Here is a 19,313-nt window from a genome sequence, read left to right as displayed (position 1 = left end):
TCAGTACAGCACCAAAAGTGGAAAGGTCTCTACAGAGAAAGTCCGTGGTATTCCTAAACTAGGCCAATACTGAGTAAAATTATCTTTTTACAGTAACATTGGCAAATCATGCAGTAAAAAAATAACTACATGAAGTTTTTTGGCATGGAACACAGACTGAATTTAAGCATTTCCTTGATCATGTTGGTTATATGGATTATTATATTTTTGCCTTGACTTTGACAGCATTGTTCAAATATTCTTCTAGTTACATCGTGTTTTGATGATTCATAGTAAGCTCCATACGAATGTTAATGAGAAAGTGTAGTAGTAATACTTCAAAACAACTTTTAAAATTAATATTCTCAGAAGGATTTGTGCACTGATAATCGGCTACCAGGGAGAGATTGTATGGTTTAATTACGCCCCATTATGTTAAAGCTGATAAATTATTGCATTTTGCCATTCTTTATTTCCAAACTGGGAGTGCTGAGAGAAGGAAGATATCAAGAAAAGCGCCACCCCTGCCCCCCTCAAATTTTCTTTCCCCATAACATTTCAGACTAGGAACAAAAAAAACTAATGGCAGTTGGAACCAAACATAAGATTGTATCAGAGTAGGGAATTCGCTCAGGAGTTAGAAAATCTGCAGCTTGGCCACACCACTGCTTTCCAACCCTTTGATGTCTGGAAAAAAACCCCGGGGATTAAAAAGAGTGACAACACTTACCTTGGATGTTAAGTGTCAGTAAACCAAATCTGCTTATTGATAACTGCAATCAAAAACCTTCCAATACATTGAAACTTTTACCTTCTTAATATTTACAGAAATTGTGAGCATATAATTTTCTTCCATTGTTTAATGAAACTCTGACTGTCACAGTAACAATGATTGATTTTTTTATTGTTTAGAATTCAACAATCCAGGCAGCTAAAGATAAGAAGAAAGCCATTGTCACCTTTTCTAGCTTCTAGACTGATGGTGCTGAAATTCATGTGCTGACAGCACAGCTGCATAAAGCAAGGCGGATAAAGGTTATTGGCCTTTGCTACAGGCATTTGGAGCAAAATTTTGCATATTTTTCATGAACATGATGTTTCACTAAAGTCGGGGGATGACTTTTATTTGTGAAATGAACAGGATTTTGCTTTATACATGACTAATCTCTGGCTGCTGACTTTTTGTGCAATTTTAATAGCTGTGGATAAACTTTTGACTTTTTGAGGCCTTCTTTTTCACAGCATATTTGCACTAAATTACCCCTATTCTTCGTCTGACACATAGGGTAGCACGGTTAGTTATCAGTCGCTATGGTAAATATGTGCAACTGTAATGGGGAATGTCTGCATGACTTGGATTAATAAATGGACACTGATAAATTGTGTGTTATGGGGAAACAATGTAAAATTCATTCTCTCTGAAAAACGCCTTCTTTTATATGAGAGCCACATTTGAATATTTTTTTCCTCCTGTACATACCTGCTTGCCTGTTGTTCTTTTCAGCTTTGAAATTGTATTGGTTAACACCATTTTTTTGTGATTAAAGGAGAAGACGAAGATAAAACTGTGTTAATTTTTTGCCCATGTCTACAGGGATGATAAGTGGTAATTAAGGCAGCTGCATTTCAGACAGTTCCTTTCAATCAAAAGTGTGTGTAGCCGGGGTGGCCTGACGAGAGTGGCAATGATGTTTGAACACTCTGTCTGGTTGCTGATTGAATTGGAACAGGAGCTAGGAAAAAATCATCATGGTTTTGTCCTAAACTTTTAAACAGTCCTTGTTTAAAACCATTAACTATTTATATAGTTAACTATTGTTAACTATTGATTATCTATTGATAACTGTGGTATCCATTAAGAAAGATGTACTACTGCGTTTGTTGTTTTACAACCTGTGGTTCAAGCTTCCCACTTTTACAGCAGACTTTAAATCTTCCAAAGGGCAGAAGTATTTGCTAAGACTTGCTCCATGCAGAACACTACTTTATGTGCTTAATGTGGTGCTGCTGTTTTCCATCCTCTGCAGGTTTTGCTAATCTTTGCAAAAGAAGACAACCAAAGCAATGGTTTCTGGTGGGCTTGTGACAGAGCAGGATACAGGTGCAATGTTGCCTGGACTCTGGAATCAGCACTTGAATGTTTCTTGGATAAGCACCAGGAAATAATTGTTATAGATCACAGGAACTCCAAGTATTTTGATGCAGAAGATATCTGCAGGTAACCTAAAGCACCTTATGCTTCTCTTAAGCTTTGGAATACATTGTATGAAACCAAACCTCCCAATTTGAAACCAAAAAATGAAGGGGAGGGGGGCGGTGGGGAAGACATAAAAACAACAAACAGAAAATGAACACCTAAAACTGTAGTAAAATGGAAGTTTGGGGACTGATGCCAGGAGGTTTGTGTACGTCTGTAAGAGGATAACAATATGAAAACTACATTATGCCAAAGCTGAATTGTAGAATTATCTCTAGGTCATGGGGTTTCTACCAGAACATTAGCCAAAGTTGTTGTGAAATTATTCCCTGCTGTGGGTGCTGCTTCTTTCCTAGACTACTGCTGCAGCAAAATCTGAAGCTGCAGACTTCAAAGGAATGTGTTTGTTTGTGCACAAGGTCAGGCACTGCCAGTTCTTCACAAAAGTTTGCATCACTCTTCTAGTCCACATGGTTGTGTCTAAGCTGCTTTAAGATTACAAGTGCTTAGTATTGGGATCCTTTGCTAAAATACTTCAGCTGAAGCATACCATTTGTACCATACTAGTCTTCTAGTCTGCCATGAGCTGAAATTTGCCATGTATATGACAAGGGGCATTTTAATGCTCAAATATTTGTGCTGGTCTAAATTCTTCTAACAGACCAACAGATAAACATAAAGATTGTTTATTCAGAACAGTGTAATATGAGTGAAAAAAACTTATCATTAGCCAGTAAAACACAAACGGAGTGTTCTTCTGATAGCTGGTCATATCTTTTTTGGTTTCTCAATAATATGCAACATGGTAAAATTTTGTTTATTCAGTATTTAATGAACTGTAGTCTTTTGTGATTTGCTATGCCCACTTTTCTTACTTTCATGCCTTGAAAGCACTTCCCACCCTCTAAACAAAATTTTGCAATGTCTAGAAGGACAGTAGTAAATCTGAGAGGGGGTAGAGATTCTTGTTTAAATTAGTCAAGGGCGTTGAAGATGTTTGGCATGTACTGACCTTTCTCGACTCACGCATTCAGGGCAGTCTGCCCCAGATAAGCTGAGTACACAGGGGAAACCTTTGCTAGGTCATGAGAGTGGGTCTGAAAAGTGATGTTTGTACACTGAGGTTTTGGAGCTTTTGCCTTCTTACCTGCAGAGAGCAAAATGAGAAATCTGGTGCCAAAATGAAAACAGTTTGTCTAAATGGGGATAGTTAGGTTTGGCAGTGCACTATCGTATTGTCTAGCCTCAGTGGTGTCTTTCAGTCCCGACTTTCATTTATATTTTCAGTGAAGGTACTCAGAGCAATATTGAGAAAGCATTCAGTGTGACTGAGAAATTGCTGTTTCCTCAGGTCTATTCGTGCCACAGAGCTATCAGAGCATACTGTAATACTTGCTGTGGTTCCACGCACGTAAGTATTACTGGTTTGTGAAAGATTTTCATTTTACTTTATAAGAACAGTAACCTAGTCTATAACAAAAAGTATCTTACTAGCAAATCTTACAGAACAAATGTAGTATTTTTCACCTGAAATGGGCTAGTGATGTTTGCTGTTTTATTTGAGTGTTTGACATCTCTCCTTTAGTGCTGACTAGTATTTCCCTGTCACCTTCATGATGGGTTTTATAGTAAGAAAGCCAGACAGATATCTGTTTTTTCTGAGAGGAAAGGAAAATACAAACCCAAACTAGAAAGGTCTGTATTACTTTCTAAAGGAAATAACTAGATAAATAACAAATTGTTGTTTATTGAACTGGGTGATGGGACAAATTTCAATCCAGTTGATGCTAAATTCACCAGAATGTTGTCCTTAAACCCTTATTCAGTAATTCATAACTCATGCATTTAGGAAGAATTCTTACTGACTTAAATATATATTTATCAAATATCTTTAAATACCCTTGTTAGAAGGTATACACCACTTAATCCATTACCATTTTTATTCATTTCCTAAATCAATTAGAGTATGAGGAAATAGAATGGCAGGAGAGCTATTACAACCAAGATTTGAAAATCAATAAAATTTGCTGCTGAACAAGATTTTACAACTTAGCTTCACCTTTATCTTAATAATATTTGTTCAGTTATTTCTCATAAGATATCACAGAATGTCTTTTGTATCTTCTTCATACTTTGTATCTTCTTCATACTTCATACTTCATCCCCTTCTGTTTATGTAAAGAGATACAGGACTTCTCTGGAGAATCTGTCAGGTTTGCTGTAGAGTAACTATCAAGCTGTATAGAAGCTGCAAATACCTATAACAGAAGACTGTAGCACCAGCTTCTGTAACAGTATGATTTTTTGTACTTATTTAAGGAAAAACTCTTCTCACTGAGTTAATTATGTTTAGAGAACTATGGTAGATTCATGTCATCTAATCCTCAAGTGTTGTGTCCCCTTATAGTAAATAATTTACCAGTCCTGATTAATGTCTGTATCAATGACCTGGACAGGGGATCGAGTTTACACTTGGTCAGTCTGCAGGTGACACCAGGCTGGGTGGGAGTGCTGATCTGCTGGGGGCAGGAAGGCTCTGCAGAGGGATCTGGGCAGCCTGGATCATGGCTGAGGCCACTGGGGTGAGGTTCAACAAGGCCCAGTGCTGGGTCCTGCCCTTGGGTCACAACAACCCCAGGCAGCTCCACAGGCTGGGGCAGAGTGGCTGGAAAGGACCTGGGGGTGCTGGTGACAGCAGCTGAACATGAGCCAGGCTGTGCCCAGGTGGGCAAGAAGGGCAATGGCATCCTGGCCTGGATCAGCAATGGTGTGGCCAGCAGGAGCAGGGCTGGGATTGTCCTCCTGTACTGGGCACTGGTGAGGGCACACCTTGAGTGCTGTGTTTAGTTCTGGGCCCCTCACAACGACTACATTGAGGTGCTGGAACAATTCCAGAGAAGGGCACTGGAGGTGATGAAGGATCTGGAGCATGAGTCCTGTGAGGAGTGACTGAGGGAGCTTGAGTTTAGCCTTGAGAAAAGGAGCCTCAGAGAGACTTTGTTTCTCTCTACAAGTACCTGAAAGGGGGGTATACCCTTCCATACCAGATGGGGTACGTTTTTTCTCCCAAGTATCAAGGGATCTGACAATAGGAAATGGCATCAGGTTGTGCTAAGGGAGGTTTAAATTGGGCATTAGGAAAATTTTCTTCCCTGAAAGCATTGCAAGCATTGGAACAGGCTGCCCAGGACACTGGAATCACCATCCCTGCAGATATTTAAAAGATGTGTAAATGTGACACTTGGGAAGTGGTCTACTGCTGTTCAGTGCTTAGTACTGCTGTGTTAAAGGTTGGACTCGATGATCTAACAGTATTTTCCAACCTGAATAATTCTGTGGTTGTGTGATTTTGTTTTGTAGATCTGCTGACCAAGAAGAGACTTCTGTTCTCCCCCTTCTTGATGCAGGCTTTGATAGGGTATGTATAAATTGCCTATGTAATATAGAAAATATAGTAGCTTCATAAATTACAGACACTTCTGCTTCTTCCAATTGAAAAGTACACATCCTCTTCTGTTATAAATTTATTGATAAGAAACCAGTGGCAGTTGATTTCGTTTTCTTTTCAGGAGTATTCCAGAAGCATATGAAACAAAAAACTCTGTGATTTAAGTAGTCCTTTCAAAATAGCAGCTGTACTGGGATTACCTTCTTGTGGTCTGGCTGGGTACTGGGGTACTAAGAAACAGGGGTGGGAGGCTCTGATTAACACATTGCAGCATGCTGACTTGTCACCCAGACCCCTCCATGTGTCTCAGGCTGCTGGGATTTCTCTTCTAAAGGGACTACAAACCTGGTCCAGCTCGTGAAGACTTTTTTTTTTCCCCCATAATGTCTGTTATGTTGGTTTTCACCAAATCTTCTCAGTACAGAGTTAGAGACACTCCTGCACCAGAAGCAGAAGGGAAGATAACTGTTCATACTGCTCCTCAAAGGGCTTTGTAGGAGAGAGCAGAAAGGCAGGAGTTCTCAGCTCTGAAAATCTAGGTTGCTTACCCTCGCTCAACCTTTGTGTTAGTGGCTTTGGATGGATATTAATGTTATGTTACTCTAAAATAAACCAGCTGCATTTTTAAAGTTAGCTATTCATAAGGAAGGATGTATACTTAAGCAAAAGAAGCACATCTGGAGAATTAGTTAGAATTAACGGTATATATTTTCTTTAAAATATACATATTTAGGAAAAGTAACTGTAGTAAGGAAAATCAGAGAAGAGATGGAATTAACCCAGGCAAAAATCTCATTCTCCTATGCTCATACTGAGCCCAGTGTCTGAGCCAACTCACATTCGGCCCAAGTTTGTTTACACAGCAGAACATGAACCAGAATTACCATTTTCAGATGATCTCCCAAAAATAGAGGTATAAGATCTTGCCTGTACTGCAAGAGTATTGTGGGACCAAAGTATTTCTAAAGCACTTAGATGGTCTGAAAATTGGAAATGTGAGTCTAAGAGAAAGGTCAGCCCAAGAATACCAGTGCTTTATTGGTGTAGCTTCTCTTCCTCTCTCTCTCTCTCTCTGGTTTCAATATTTTTCAAAGAGAAGTTTATTACTTCTCAGGTCTATTCTTTCATTTGAACACAATGCAGGGCAATGTGTTTGGTAAGCTAGATTAAAACTGTAGGTGTAGTACTGAGTGAAGTCAGAGGAGACTCTGTGGCTGTGAGATGCGGCTCAGTGATACTCTCTGCCTTGGAAAGAAAAATCCTTTTGCACCTGACACCTGTGCTAACTACTCTCTCTTGCTGTCCCAGAGAGCTTGATGTAATAATTCCCTATTGGAATTATTTTCAAGACTTTAAAATACATCTGATGTCAAAGTTTCTTTTTTTGCTGTGGGGGGGACATAGGAATTATTTCTGCTTGGATGGGGGTCAGTAGGGACTAAATGCATTACCACACAAAGATTTAAAAATATCCCTCTTCAAACAGAGAGGTGGTATTTGCAGGAAATCTCTTCCTCATCAGCAAAAATGAAATTTATTTTTGGAAAATTGCAACCTGTTTAAATCATAATTTTTTACTTATACTGACTTATTTCTTGTTTTTCTTCTTTGTTGTAAAGAAAGTCTATTTTATTATGTCGGATTTTTCCTCTATATCATTAACAGCTCTTGTGTTTGTGTATTAATGTTAATCCAGTACATTAATTATGCTGATTTTTTTTTCTTTCAGCCTCATAAATCTAATAGTGGTGGCCGACTTAGGATGGTCTAATTTGAATAAGCAATTTAGCTCCCGGACTGATTTTTGGCTATGATTTAAATCAGCAAACAGGAGATCTTAATGTTTGCAGTTACTGAATTACAGCCTTGTTTTGTATTTTGAACTTCTTTTCCTAAACAAATGTCGATTCTCATTGACCAGACACTATTAAAACTTACTAGATTGGAATAAAAGAAGTCTTTAATATTAAAACAAATACTTATTGCTAAGCAAAAAGAAGGATGCATTCCTACTAGCTTATAACTCTTGTAGCTTGTACTAAGTTCTGCATAGAACAACAGTGGAATCCCATTATAATGAAGTAAGAAATACTTTAAGAGTATGTGTTACTTAAATCAAAATGTACTGCATAAGTATGAAACTTTTTTAAAAGAGAGTGTTTTGTCTACCTTCTAATATCTGCAAGTTCAGAAATCTTACTCTTGTGTCACATTAGAAGCACAGATTAGAAAAAGAAATGTTTCCTGCTATTTTCATGTCCCTGTTGATTTCTTAGTTTTGAGTCAGCCATTGAAGGACCAGCATCAGCACTATGAACTTAGATAAAGTGATTCTGTACATCTACAGAAGACTATACAACAGTTAAGAGCATGGTTAGCACTTTGATAAGCTGCAGTTCTTGATTCTTAGCAAAAGATCTGTGCCAAGAGTTTTTCAGCGAACAACAGTGCTTAAAATTTTTTAGTAAAACACACTACTATCAAATTCAGTTTATAAAGAGCCTTAGTATATTCTAGTAAGGCTATTTCATAAAATAGGTTGTCTTTGCAGATAAATTTTGTGTTATTGAGAGTTGTTCTTATGGTTTTAAATTTAGCTCAAATATATTTGAATATTTAAAATAGCACCCAAAACCTGAAAATCTTAGTCTACACTGCTGTAGAAGAGAAGTTTGTTAGCAGGCAGCTTGATATACAAAAACACAACATTGTTTGCTTGCTTCTGCCAACTTTTTATTCTCCCATGCATTCTGTAGCATGTGAGGTGAAAGTTACAGAAATATTTTATCATGTCAACATTAAGGAGTGGAACAGACCCATGCCAACAGTTGTTTTTAATGTTACTTTTTTTATATTTTGCTCACAACTTGGAATTAAGCCACTGGTCTCCAAAACACAGTTTTTCATACAGGACAGAAGCACAGATTTCTTGAAAGCTATTCTTTGGAGGCTTGCATGCTCCTCTGGACTGTGCATGCAGCTGTGCTGTGAGAACCAGTAACAACACAGGGCATTTCCTATGACAACTAAAGTCAGTGCATATGATTGATCAATAAACTTTAACTGAAGTCAGAGAATCTGCTTCTTTTGTAGCAACAATAAATTTCTGATTTCAGCAGGACCGAGCACAAGACCTTTTAGACCTAACAGATAGAGAACATTCTCTCCTGTCTGGAGTAAAAGCTTTTTTCACTGTGGACAGATGCTTTTTACTTTATATACTTCTGTGTACTTCTGAATTCACAGTGACAGCTCAGTGAGATTACTTGTGAAGCAAAGTTACTTCACTTTTGGAGCTTTAGCTGCAATATTTGCTTGGAAACTAATGCCAAATATATTTTCCTTTTTTTTTTTTTTTTTGACATGTATGTTTTATGTCTCTAAGGTTCTCCATTTCCATTCTGAATTACGGATAGATGTTCAAAATAAAACATCAACGCAATACTGGTTTTATGTGAGACTGTGTTTGGGGCTTTTTTAGAGTATCTGGTGGGTTGCTCAAACCAAACAGGAAAATCCAGTAAAGGATTTAGCATGTTTTTATACTTGCTTTTAATTTAGATATTTGTGTTGTCTTCAGAACTAGGAAAGATTATTATTCACAACGCAAAAGGTACAACAAAAACTTATTTCTACCAGAAAAAAAAAATATGGTTGAGGTTGGAAGGGACCTCTAGAGGTTGTCTTGCCCAAACTCCCTGCTCAAGTAGAGCCCCCTAAAGCAAGTTTAGGACCATGCCACACAGCTTTTCAACATCTCCAGTGATAGAGATTCTGCAGCCTCTCTGGGCAACCTGTGCCCTGGTCACCCTTACAGTAAAAAAAAAGTGTTGCCTGATGTACAGGCTCCCTGAAACTCCTTTGTTTCTGTTTGTACCAATTGCCTCTGGTCCTGTCACTGGGCACCACTGGAAAGAAGCTGGCTCTATCTTCCTACAGTCTCCCTTCAGATATTTATATGCCTCGATATGTTCTCCACTTCAGCCTTCTCCTCTCCAGGCTGAAAAGTCCCAGCTCTCTTGGCCTGTCTCACAGCAGAGATGCTTTATCACCCTTGTGGGCCTTTGCTGGCCTCATGCCAGCTCTTTAACTTTTTAAAGAAAAGTTAAAGTTTTAGATGCAGAAACAGAAAAAACAGTTTAAAACTATTCCAGCCTATTTCATGCACTCTTGATTTGTCTTCCAGCAATTCATGGAGAACAGCAGCGTAACTGCTTGTTACAATGAACTGGTTCAAATAGAACACGGGGAAGTGCGATCTCAGTTCAAATTACGGTATGTAGAGGTGTGAGAAACTGCAAACATCAGCCTCTTGGTCTAAATAATTGCATCATGTTACTTTCTGCTTCTTCCCAGCTAAGCATATGTGTGCCTTGCATCTGTATGTTAACTAATACACTACACTTTTATATTTTCTTCTTCTGTGTCTCTGTAGAGCACAAACTCAGTGCCTTAGTAACTGGGACCCTGAAAAATCCTGGTCAGCATAGGTGTGGACTGTGAATTTATGTGATGGTAAAACTTTATAAAGTCATCCTTGATCTCGTGTGCCTGAGCTTTCATACTTGGAGGCTTGAACTGAATGCAATCTTGATTCAGCTCTGAGTTTTTATTTTCTTGCTTGGCCAAGACTTGGCAGGCCAGGAGCACAGTTTTATATGTTAGTGAGAAGTTAAATGGTGCTCATTCCCACATGCACTTTTTCTTTAATGTGACTAATTTTGTATTTAATATAGGTGCTTTTGCATGCATGTAGGTATTTTTGCGATGCAACCATATGAAACTATAGGAAAGAAATGCAGAGAAGGGGCTGTTTTCTCTATGGCATAAATTAATTCTAGTTCCATCTACAGAAAATACTATCACTTTTCTACAGGTTTCAGTGTCTCTGTTTCAGAAGTTGATTCTTTCTAAGATTTCTTTGTGAACTGATACGAAAATGACTTTACATTTTGAGTGATTGAATATTCATGCACGCAAACTGCAATGACAGTAGAATTCCAGGGGGAAAAAAATGGATTTTGGTTTACACTATTTTAATAGTTATTTTCTAAAATTCAGCAAGAATGTCTTCCCCTTACCTCTCTCTTATTAGAGAGATACCATTAAAAACTAACCAGAGCTGATACTGGTTATGGCATTTAGGTATAATTTTTGTTTTTCATTTGCATGGTTTAATTAAGTGGGGAAAAGAGTGTTGCACTGCACATCTGTGCTGCTACTTGATGATCTGCAGGTCTTCTACACAGCTTTGTAAAAGTGAAAGGGAAGAGAATGCAGAAAGTTAGTTGATAGAATTAAACTCAGGATATGTCATGTGTTCGGACACAAGAGAAATGTAATGAAAAAGTAGCACCAGCCCCAGAGAACAGTAGATGAGGTCATGTCATTGGTCAGAAATGGCTTTCCATTCCTAGCACGGACTCTGCTTTTCCACATAGCTGGTTCTGGTTTGAAACTTGGTTGGACATCTGTGTGCTGATTAAAGAGGATATGGGCCATTTAAACTTGTAATTTTGCTGGCTTGCTTGCCAGATCAAATGAAAATACTAAGGCTTGAATAGTGCAGACATATCTGTGTGTTTTCTTACAGAAAGTCTATGTAATTATGTTTGTTAGCAGCAGATGTACCAGACAGGCATCTATCACTGAGACAAATTAGTTCCTTCACACAGCACAAAATCACACTTGGGAACCAGCCTGAATTGCTAGAAAATCACATATAAAATTACACTCCAAGCTCCTTTTATTATATGACCAGAAACACTTCTGTCATCTTCTGTACAAAATACTTTTTTCCTACAAATCTTCATACACATGGCTGCATGTGTTTTTTTCTGCATATGTCTCTTCTTGTATCCTATTTTGTTTCGAGTTATTTCCACAATAAGCAGAAGTAGTAATGTCCTGTATTTTTTAATTCTCTAGTCAGTGGTACTAATTCAAACCCTACTATGCAGGCTGGAAACAAGAGGTTTCTTTTAGGTAATAACTGTGTACAGGAATATTTATGTATGGTGCATTTTAGCTACCTGCAGTGAGAGTTATATAGAAGATAATTCGTTTGTCTTCAGACCAAATCAAAGACAAGGCACTAACGTCCATCAAAGCAAGCGTGACTGAGTTGTTTCTTCCAGTACTCACTCTTCCAGGCCATGGTAGGGACTTGATCTTCATGTCCCCTCCAACCCAAATCATCCTATGATTCTATGAGATGTACGTTTTTCCCTAGTATTAAAAGCCTATATTAATGTTAATTCCATCCTGTGTAAATCATAATTCAAGCAATTTGAATTCTGTACCAAGAAGGTAAGGCTTTTGTTTTCCTGCATAAGTTCAAGGATAGCCCTGAAAAAAAAATGGGCAACAGAAATCATCTGGGTCCTGAAAGATGAGGATGTATGGAAATCAAGTCACTGCATTATTACTTGGAAGAAGGAAAATCAGTATTTTTTTTTATTAGGACTTTGAGATGGCTCAAATTGTTCCCTCTAACTGTGTTACAGTTAGTATTTTAGTACAGCAAATAGGTTGGCACTATCAATGAAACTATATTACAGTTTCATTGATAATGCCAACCTATTTGCTGTACTAAAACTTTGTCTATATATGCTGTCATGATTTTTGTGCTTCCAGTCTTTAATGATCACAAAACTTTCTGATGTAATAGTAATGTGTTATTTTTGCTGCAAATTGTTCTTTCCTGCTGTTCAGAGCATGTGTGTAGATACAAGCATACTCTTAAGATGCTGCACCACCTATGAGCACATTTACAATGTAATCTGCAGTAAAAGCACGTTAACAGGGTTGTCTGAGGCTGGATATTCTGAAAAAGTCATAATAAAGATAATGACATGATCTAGTCAAAACAACTGCTACTTTGTGGTTCATCTATCAAAAAGTACAATTTAATAACGTATTTATAGCAAACAAAATGTTCTAACAATAAAACTAATCTGCTAATCATTTGCTACTTTCAGGGCTTGTAATGCAGTGTTTACAGCATTAGACCATTGTCAGGAAGCTGTAGAAATAACCAGTGAAGATCATGTCATTCAGGTAGGGGGGGAAATGTTAACTATTTAATAGAATTTGAAAAGAGGGACCCCCAAAGAGATCTTGGCTCTGTAGTTCCTGTTTTATATCAATATTTTAGTTTTGTTGCCCATTAGAAAGTCTTGTGCAATGAACTGCTTAATTTCTGATTTCTGCACACTGATGCATGCTGAACTTGTAAGACTTTTTCTTCTGTAACTTCATTGAGGTTATAGTTTTCAGTAATGTTGTTTCTGGTAAAACCTGCATTTGTTTTCTTTCTCTGCATTCTGATAGATTACATATTGCCTTCTCCGTTCAACCTCTTACTTGAATAAAATGTTTCACCATTACGTAGTATTTTTATATGAGAAACACTGAATTTTAGGGATGTGTGGTTGTGGCTTTAGCATATAACTTTTCACACTTTGATACTTATATATAAGTTACTAGCCTTTAAATAAGCTTTTTTTTATATTGTCCTCATGTACCTTTGTTTTGGCAGTATGTTAACCCAGCCTTTGAACGGATGATGGGGTACTGCAAGGGAGAACTTATTGGCAAGGAGCTTACTGAACTACCTAAAAGTGATAAAAACTCTGCAGATCTTTTGGACAACATAAACACATTTATTAAAAAAGGAAAGGTAAGCAAATATAACAAACTCATGAAATCACTGTAGAGTTCTATTCTGATTTGGTTTTACTGCTGTAGGTTTAAGAACACAAGATGTGTTCTTCATCAGTACACATATAAGACCAGAATTCTGTTTCTCAGATGTCTAAGCACAACAGCCCATGCCACAGACAAGTGATTACAGATTTCATTAGCTTTGCTTTTAGGTTCTGACTGAACTCCTGTTGATTTGCTGGCTTAAGATCAGTATCAGAATGTTTTCTGTGTTTCTGTTTTGCTTAGGGCCCATGGAGCTTTTGTTAGATGGAATGTAACAGTGTGTCCCTAAGTCAGTCTCTCAGGTGGCTGAATCATCCAACCAAAATGTGTAACTTCTGTCAAACAGCAGAGCCTTCGCTGACTGCATACTTAAAGCTCCAAAATGTATTGGCACCCAGTGGGGTGCCAATTGCTTTCCTAATAACTATAGTTAGAATGTCTGCAGTGCACTGTGAACTCCTGTCCTTGAGGCCACGGGCCTGGCAATATCTTCCCCTAACACATGCAACAGTCTCTTATCCTGTATCCCCTGGGTTGCAGAAATACCTGCAACCCTTCCCTGTCTCACATTCTGCTTCAAGACCTTTGGGGAGTTCTTGAACCTTTGAGTCACGTCCAGCAATGATCTGAGCTTTGTGAGTCACTGTCTGAAGTTGTTTGCAGGTCCACCTTGGTTCATTAGCAATACCTACAGGCCACTCCTGCTGTGCTCCTCCTCATTTATATGGGCTGCCCAGCAGCTAGCACTGTCTGCTCAAAGGTATCTTCTATCCATTTTCCAGCTTCATCCCACCCTGCTGCCAGGTAGTTCCCTCCTTAAGATGCTTTCTCTTTGAGGTTAGTTGAAGGACATCTTTAGATCAAGGATTTCTGAAGTTTAGTATATATACCACATGACAACTGACAACTTCAAAGCTGAATGGTGCTTGGGCTTATTTCTGCTGGTGCCAAGGGATATCCTCTGGATGTGTTGCAGCCACTGCTCCTTATGGTGGCACCTAGCAAGAATGTCTGTCACCTCTTTAAGTAGATGATTCCTGAAGTTCCTTGTCAAAATTATAAAGTTTCTTGTAAAAAAATACCTTCTCCCAAAAGGAACATAATTATACTGTCCTTATGTTAGTTCAAGATGCTGCTCTCCATTGGGTGAATAGTTGCTGCTCACTCTCTCTCTCTCTGTGTTATACTTAAGAGTACATTAATTTTATACAATTTTAAAAAATGCAACTATGAAATAAAAATAATTTTTTAGTACACAACGACTGTGCAGTAATAAACAGATATTTGACTGCAAGCTATGTACGCTCAGATGCTGTCTGTTTTGTGTGTTTCTTTAGGAATGGCAAGGAGTTTACTATGCAAGAAGGAAATCAGGAGACAGCATCCAGCAGCACGTGAAGATAACACCTGTGGTCGGTCAAGGAGGGTAACTAACTTGTCCGGAACATAATTGCTTTCTGGGTTTTAGGGCCTTCTCTCTGCTTTCTGCATCTGTAAGTTTGACATGAACCTCCACGTATTTAGCAACTGGGCAACCCCTGTGTTTGTGTGTGTGCTTGTACGTGTTCCTACCTTCACCGTTTAGAACGGACCCATTGCCAAATTCTGCTCCCAGATTTGCAGGAGAATTCCTGGACCAACAGAAGGATCAGGTGTCCTGCAACAAAAACTCAATGTCATGCTGAAGGAGTGCTTGTCACCCAGTTGTCTTGCTGGTGTTGGGCTTGGTATCTGTTTTCCTGAGGGCTTGGAGTCTCCTTTACAAAATAGTAATGTATCACTTCACTTCTGTATTTATGATGTGATGTAGTAACAAGTGATAATTTCTGTTGTTAGGAAAATAAGACACTTTGTGTCCCTCAAAAGACTACATTGTACCAATGAAAACAACAAACAGGTATTGTATTTCTTTCATGTGATAATTTTCATAGTTTTTAGTGAACTGATATTTTTTGGCTTATACATTTTTCCAAGATGTGATCTATATGGTCATTGAGATTCTCACTGATTGTTGGAGCAAGCAAAAAAATGTCAACATTTGCATGCATGAGTCTCTGCAGGACTCCTGAGGAGGACCACCGTTCATTTTCTGAAGCGTGGATATGACAGTTGAGTCCATGACACTGTGGAGCAATACAGATCACAGATCAGAGGGAGATCAGGGCCTGTTTTGTAGGGCTGTTCTTGCCAGTCTGATCTGGTGTGCTTATGCCAACTAATGACCCATGCTCAGTGGCCCCAAGGTTTGACAATGCGTGGTACTTGTATGAAGCGTAGCCCTCATGCTGGCCCTGAGACTTCACACACCTGCCAGAACAGGTGCTGTGGCAGGGTGCAACTCAAGCCATCACCCCAGTAAACCAGCAGCAGTGGCAAAGCTGGGTCTCTGCAGTCTAGACACAAATCCACACCACCAGCTCCTGCAACAAACCTGGTGGTGTGGGGAGCTGTTTGCTGTCATCTTCTCCTGGCTTCCTCCCTCTGATGGTGTCTGAGGCAAATTATCATATCACATACTTTGCCCCAGAAATACTCTAGTAAGTGCCATGTTGAGTAAAGAAGTCTAGACTTTTGTGAGCAAAGGAGTGAAGCCTGTCTTTGGCATGTGGTCTCTAGAGGCAAGATAGAGAGTGGCTGGAAACATTTTAGACCAAGCTTGTGCTCTGTAAATAGATGTTTCCATGTCATTTAGGAGAGAGGTTATGTATCTTGCTTTATTTACAATTTTATGTGCTTTTATCTGTGATGTGGGTAAAGAACTTAGGCAGGAAAAGTATTTAGAAAGTCACTAGTATGTCTAGTTGCCCCTTCTTCAGTAGAACAACACTGAATATTAACACATTACTGGAAAACTACTACTTCTAAAAGCATTTCATAGGGGGTAGCATCTGACGGTTGAAACCATCCTCCTTGCACAAGTTTTTGTAGAGGTAGGAAGTAACAAATCAAGGAGAATTCTGCATAATTCTTGGAAGAACTTTGCATGTCTATCATTAAAAAATAAGACTCATAGTACTTTAAACTGACTTCATCTTTGAACTAAAACATGTGTTTCAGTATTAGCAGCAAAATGTCATTTACAGTCACAGGATGTTTTAAAATGCTCAGGCTAGAGTTCAACAGAGTTTTATAAAAGCAGTGATAAAGCTGTATGTATTTTTAATTCATTGTTTAAACCTCATAACTGTTGTTTCATTTATAGCTGCTTTGATGTTGATTTGAAAGTAAGACATAATCTAATGGCTTTTTCTATACTATACACACAGCTAAAAGACTGGTACAGAGAGGTGTATATATGATATTCTTAATGCAAGATAATAAGTATTATGAACTTGTACCCATATGTAAAAAATAGCAGTAGCAATATAAGAAAAAAGTAATTTTTTTTTGTCCTTCTTTGCCCTATAGATTGAACTGCTTAAACCAGTAAGAATCATGCAATCATTGATTGATTTGACTGGAAAGGCACCTAAAAGTTCCAACCCGCTTGTCACAGGCAGGATCACCTTCCACTAGACCAGGTTGTTCAAAGCCCCACACAACCTGGCCTTGAATTTCCAGGGACAGGGCATCCACAACTCCTCTGGGGAACCTGTTCCAGTGTCTCACCACCCTCAAAGTAAATAGCTGGTAGAAACCTACTCTCTTTCAGTTTAAAACCATTGCCTCTTGTCCTGTCACTATACAACCTTGTAAAATTTTCTTTTATTTTCTTGTAGGCCCCTTTAGTAATTGGAAGGTGCTAAAAGACATCCTGGACTCTTCTTTTCTGCGAACTGAACAACCCCAGTTCTCTCATCCTTTTCACATAAGGGAGGTGCTACAGCTCTCTGGTCAGTTCTGTGGCCCATCTCTGCATCTGCTCCAGCAGGTTCATGTCTTATGCTGGAGACCCATCCAGCATGCTGTGGCCCCTCAAGCAGTTGTGACACCACAAAGCTTGGTGTCGTCAGCCAGCCTGCTGATGGTGCACCTGATCCCACTGTCTGCGTCCCTGACAAAGATGTTCGTAATCCTGGCCCTAGTGCAGGCCCCCAGGAGCACCACTCGGCGCTCCTCTCCACCCAGACTCCTGGCCATTGGCCACAACTCTTTGAGCAGGAGCATTCAGGCCATTCCTTACCCACTGGCTGGTCCACCTCTCAAATCCGGGTCTCTCCACTCTAGAGTCAAGGGTCTGCAAGGATGCATCAAATGCTTTGAACAGGTCCAGTTGGATGACATTCCCTCATCCACCCATTGTAGGAAACCACCAAATGTGTCAGGCTGATTTGCCCTTAGTGAAGCTGTGCTTGTTGTCAGTAATTATCTTCTTATTTTCCATATGCCTTAGCATAGTGTCCAGGGGAATCTGCTTCCTGAATTGCAAGGCACAGAGATGAGACAGGCCTGTGATTCCCTGTGTTTTCCTTTTTTCTTTTCTAATCTTTAGAAATGACAGTTAAGTAAATTTCCCCATTTCCAGTCACTGGAAACTTCACCGGACTGCTATGACTTCTCAAATCTGATAGCCACTTAGCCACTTCCTCCACCAACTCCTTCAGGACTCACAAATGCTGATCAGGTCCTGTGGTCTTGTGCACCTTCAAGTTCCTTGGATGTTCCAAAACCTGATCTTCTTCTACACTGTATGGTTTTCATTTTCCCAGTCCCTGCCTTTACCTCCTGTGACTAGGGAAGTGCATATGGCTGGAACACTTGCTAGTGAAGACCAAAGCAAAAGAGTCAGAGAGTACCTCAGCCTTTTATGTGTCCCAGGTAACCACATGTCCTGTTTTCTCCCAGAGAGGGACAACATTTTCTCTAATCTTTCTTTAATTCACCAACCTATCTATAGAAGCTTTTCTTGCTGTCCTTTATGTCCCTAGCCAGATTTAATTCCATCACGCTTTAACTTTCCTAACATGATCCCTCGCTCATCAGACATTCTCTGTATTCATCCCAGGCTACCAGTCCTTTTTTCCACTCTCTGTAGGCATCCTTCTTTTGTTTGAGTTTGTCAAAAAGTTCTTTGTTCATCCACACAGGCCTTCTGGCATTTTTCTGACTTCTCTTTGTTGTGAAGCATCCTGTGAAGCACTCCTGAACTTGGAAGATGTGATCCTTGAATATTAACCAGGTTTCTTAGGCCCATCTTCCCTCCAGGGCCTTATTCCACAGCACTCTACCAAGCAGGTTCCTAAAGAGGCCCAAGTCTGCTCTCCTGAGGTCCATGGTAGTGAGTTTACTGTGTGCCCTCATCAATGCCCTGAGGATCTTGTACTCCTGCCCTTTATGATTGCTGCAGCCCAGGCTGCCCTTGAACTTCATATGCCCCATAAGCCTCTCCTGATTAGTGAGAAAAAGGCAAATTATGAAATAAGGAGTTGTGTCCATGGCAACATTCATATTCTCCTGTACTGCTGGAAAGTATCATCCATTTCTGTCTTTTTCATACTGGTTCATGAGAAGCTACTACTAAATTAAGCACTTTAGAGCTCGGAAGATTTACACATTTGGTGATGCAAGGGAATATGGCCTTCAAAAGGTACTCTACAGATACAGAGGTCTGTCACAAAGGTTAAAGACTGCAACCTAACAGAAAGTATGGTCTGTGGAGATTTTAGGTCCCTTGGGGAAAAAACAAGGTGTATTTGATAGAACTATGTAATTGTTGTTTCACTTCTGTCACAGAAATATCTCATGCCTGTAGGAGATCCTGGACAATGTAGTTTTCATAGTATCCATGCCTTAATACCTGCAGCAGTAGAACTTTTCCTTAGACTAAAAAAATTGGGTTCCTTTTCAAGCTACAGATAAATCTTTATGGAAGGATAAAAGGAAATCAAATTAAATATTTACTTAAGTTACAGATCAGTAAAAGCTGTCATAAGTCAAATTTTGATGTCAAATGTCTAATGTTTCACTAAATCAATACAATTTTAGACAGCTTGATCTCAGCATTCAGACAGTATTTGACTTCAGAACATCCTTATATCA

The 19,313-nt window shown here is 39.1% G+C and overlaps 1 protein-coding gene across 1 annotated transcript in view; it reads left to right on the top strand.

Moving 5' to 3' along the window:
- Nucleotides 1-19,313, top strand: part of PDE8B (phosphodiesterase 8B) — a gene marked incomplete at both ends in the record, with an annotated part of 68,638 nt that overhangs the window by 32,264 nt on the left and 17,061 nt on the right. The window contains 8 exons of the mRNA XM_084225095.1: nucleotides 2,007-2,197; nucleotides 3,528-3,587; nucleotides 5,537-5,594; nucleotides 9,811-9,899; nucleotides 12,605-12,683; nucleotides 13,165-13,305; nucleotides 14,672-14,760; nucleotides 15,171-15,231. Coding sequence (XP_084081221.1) covers nucleotides 2,007-2,197; nucleotides 3,528-3,587; nucleotides 5,537-5,594; nucleotides 9,811-9,899; nucleotides 12,605-12,683; nucleotides 13,165-13,305; nucleotides 14,672-14,760; nucleotides 15,171-15,231 — 768 coding nt within the window. The remainder of the gene's footprint in view (nucleotides 1-2,006; nucleotides 2,198-3,527; nucleotides 3,588-5,536; nucleotides 5,595-9,810; nucleotides 9,900-12,604; nucleotides 12,684-13,164; nucleotides 13,306-14,671; nucleotides 14,761-15,170; nucleotides 15,232-19,313) is intronic.

Source organism: Fringilla coelebs, assembly GCF_963513975.1.
Source record: "Fringilla coelebs genome assembly, chromosome: Z".
Classification (NCBI taxonomy): domain Eukaryota; kingdom Metazoa; phylum Chordata; class Aves; order Passeriformes; family Fringillidae; genus Fringilla; species Fringilla coelebs.
Note: the sequence above shows the minus strand (reverse complement) of the source record. Positions and strands in the feature narration are given on the sequence as shown.